We start from the raw sequence: 458 nt of genomic DNA on the forward strand, positions 1-458 counted from the left end.
CCACGACAGACAGGGTGACAAAGGTCATGGTGAACAGTAGGTACTCCCCCACCAGCGGGACCACGAGAGACGTGGACGGGATGGTTTCTGTGATTACCAGCAAAAACACAGTTAGAGAAAGCAGAACTGAAATGCAAAGTGTCACTTTCTCTCCACAGTCCAGAGGAAGGTAAAAAACCAACACAGTCAGAAATGAGATAAAAAGACAGGGGATGATCAGATTGATGGTGTAAAACATTGGTAACCTTCTAATGTAAAAAGAATAGGTTATATCTGTGTATATCTCTTCACAACAGTTGTATTTTATGTCATGCTTGTAGCCTGAAGCATCAACAATTTCCCATTCACTGTTTTCCCAAAAATCATTCATATCTACTTTAGATCCAATGATTAGAAGATCAATTTCAGCTTTGTCATATGTCCAGGAACCAAATTTTAGGGAACGATTTTTTTTTTTT

The 458-nt window shown here is 39.1% G+C and overlaps 1 protein-coding gene across 1 annotated transcript in view; it reads right to left on the reverse strand.

The window, feature by feature from the left end:
* Positions 1–4: 4 nt before the first annotated feature.
* Positions 5–458, reverse strand: part of CHRNA6 (cholinergic receptor, nicotinic, alpha 6 (neuronal)) — a gene marked incomplete at both ends in the record, with an annotated part of 2,756 nt that continues 2,302 nt past the window's right edge. The window contains 1 exon segment of the mRNA XM_008565084.1: positions 5–444. Within this exon segment, the coding sequence (XP_008563306.1) occupies positions 5–444 (440 nt within the window).

The sequence above is a fragment of the Galeopterus variegatus genome, unplaced genomic scaffold (genome assembly GCF_000696425.1).
Source record: "Galeopterus variegatus unplaced genomic scaffold, G_variegatus-3.0.2 Scaffold30022, whole genome shotgun sequence".
Classification (NCBI taxonomy): Eukaryota; Metazoa; Chordata; class Mammalia; order Dermoptera; family Cynocephalidae; genus Galeopterus; species Galeopterus variegatus.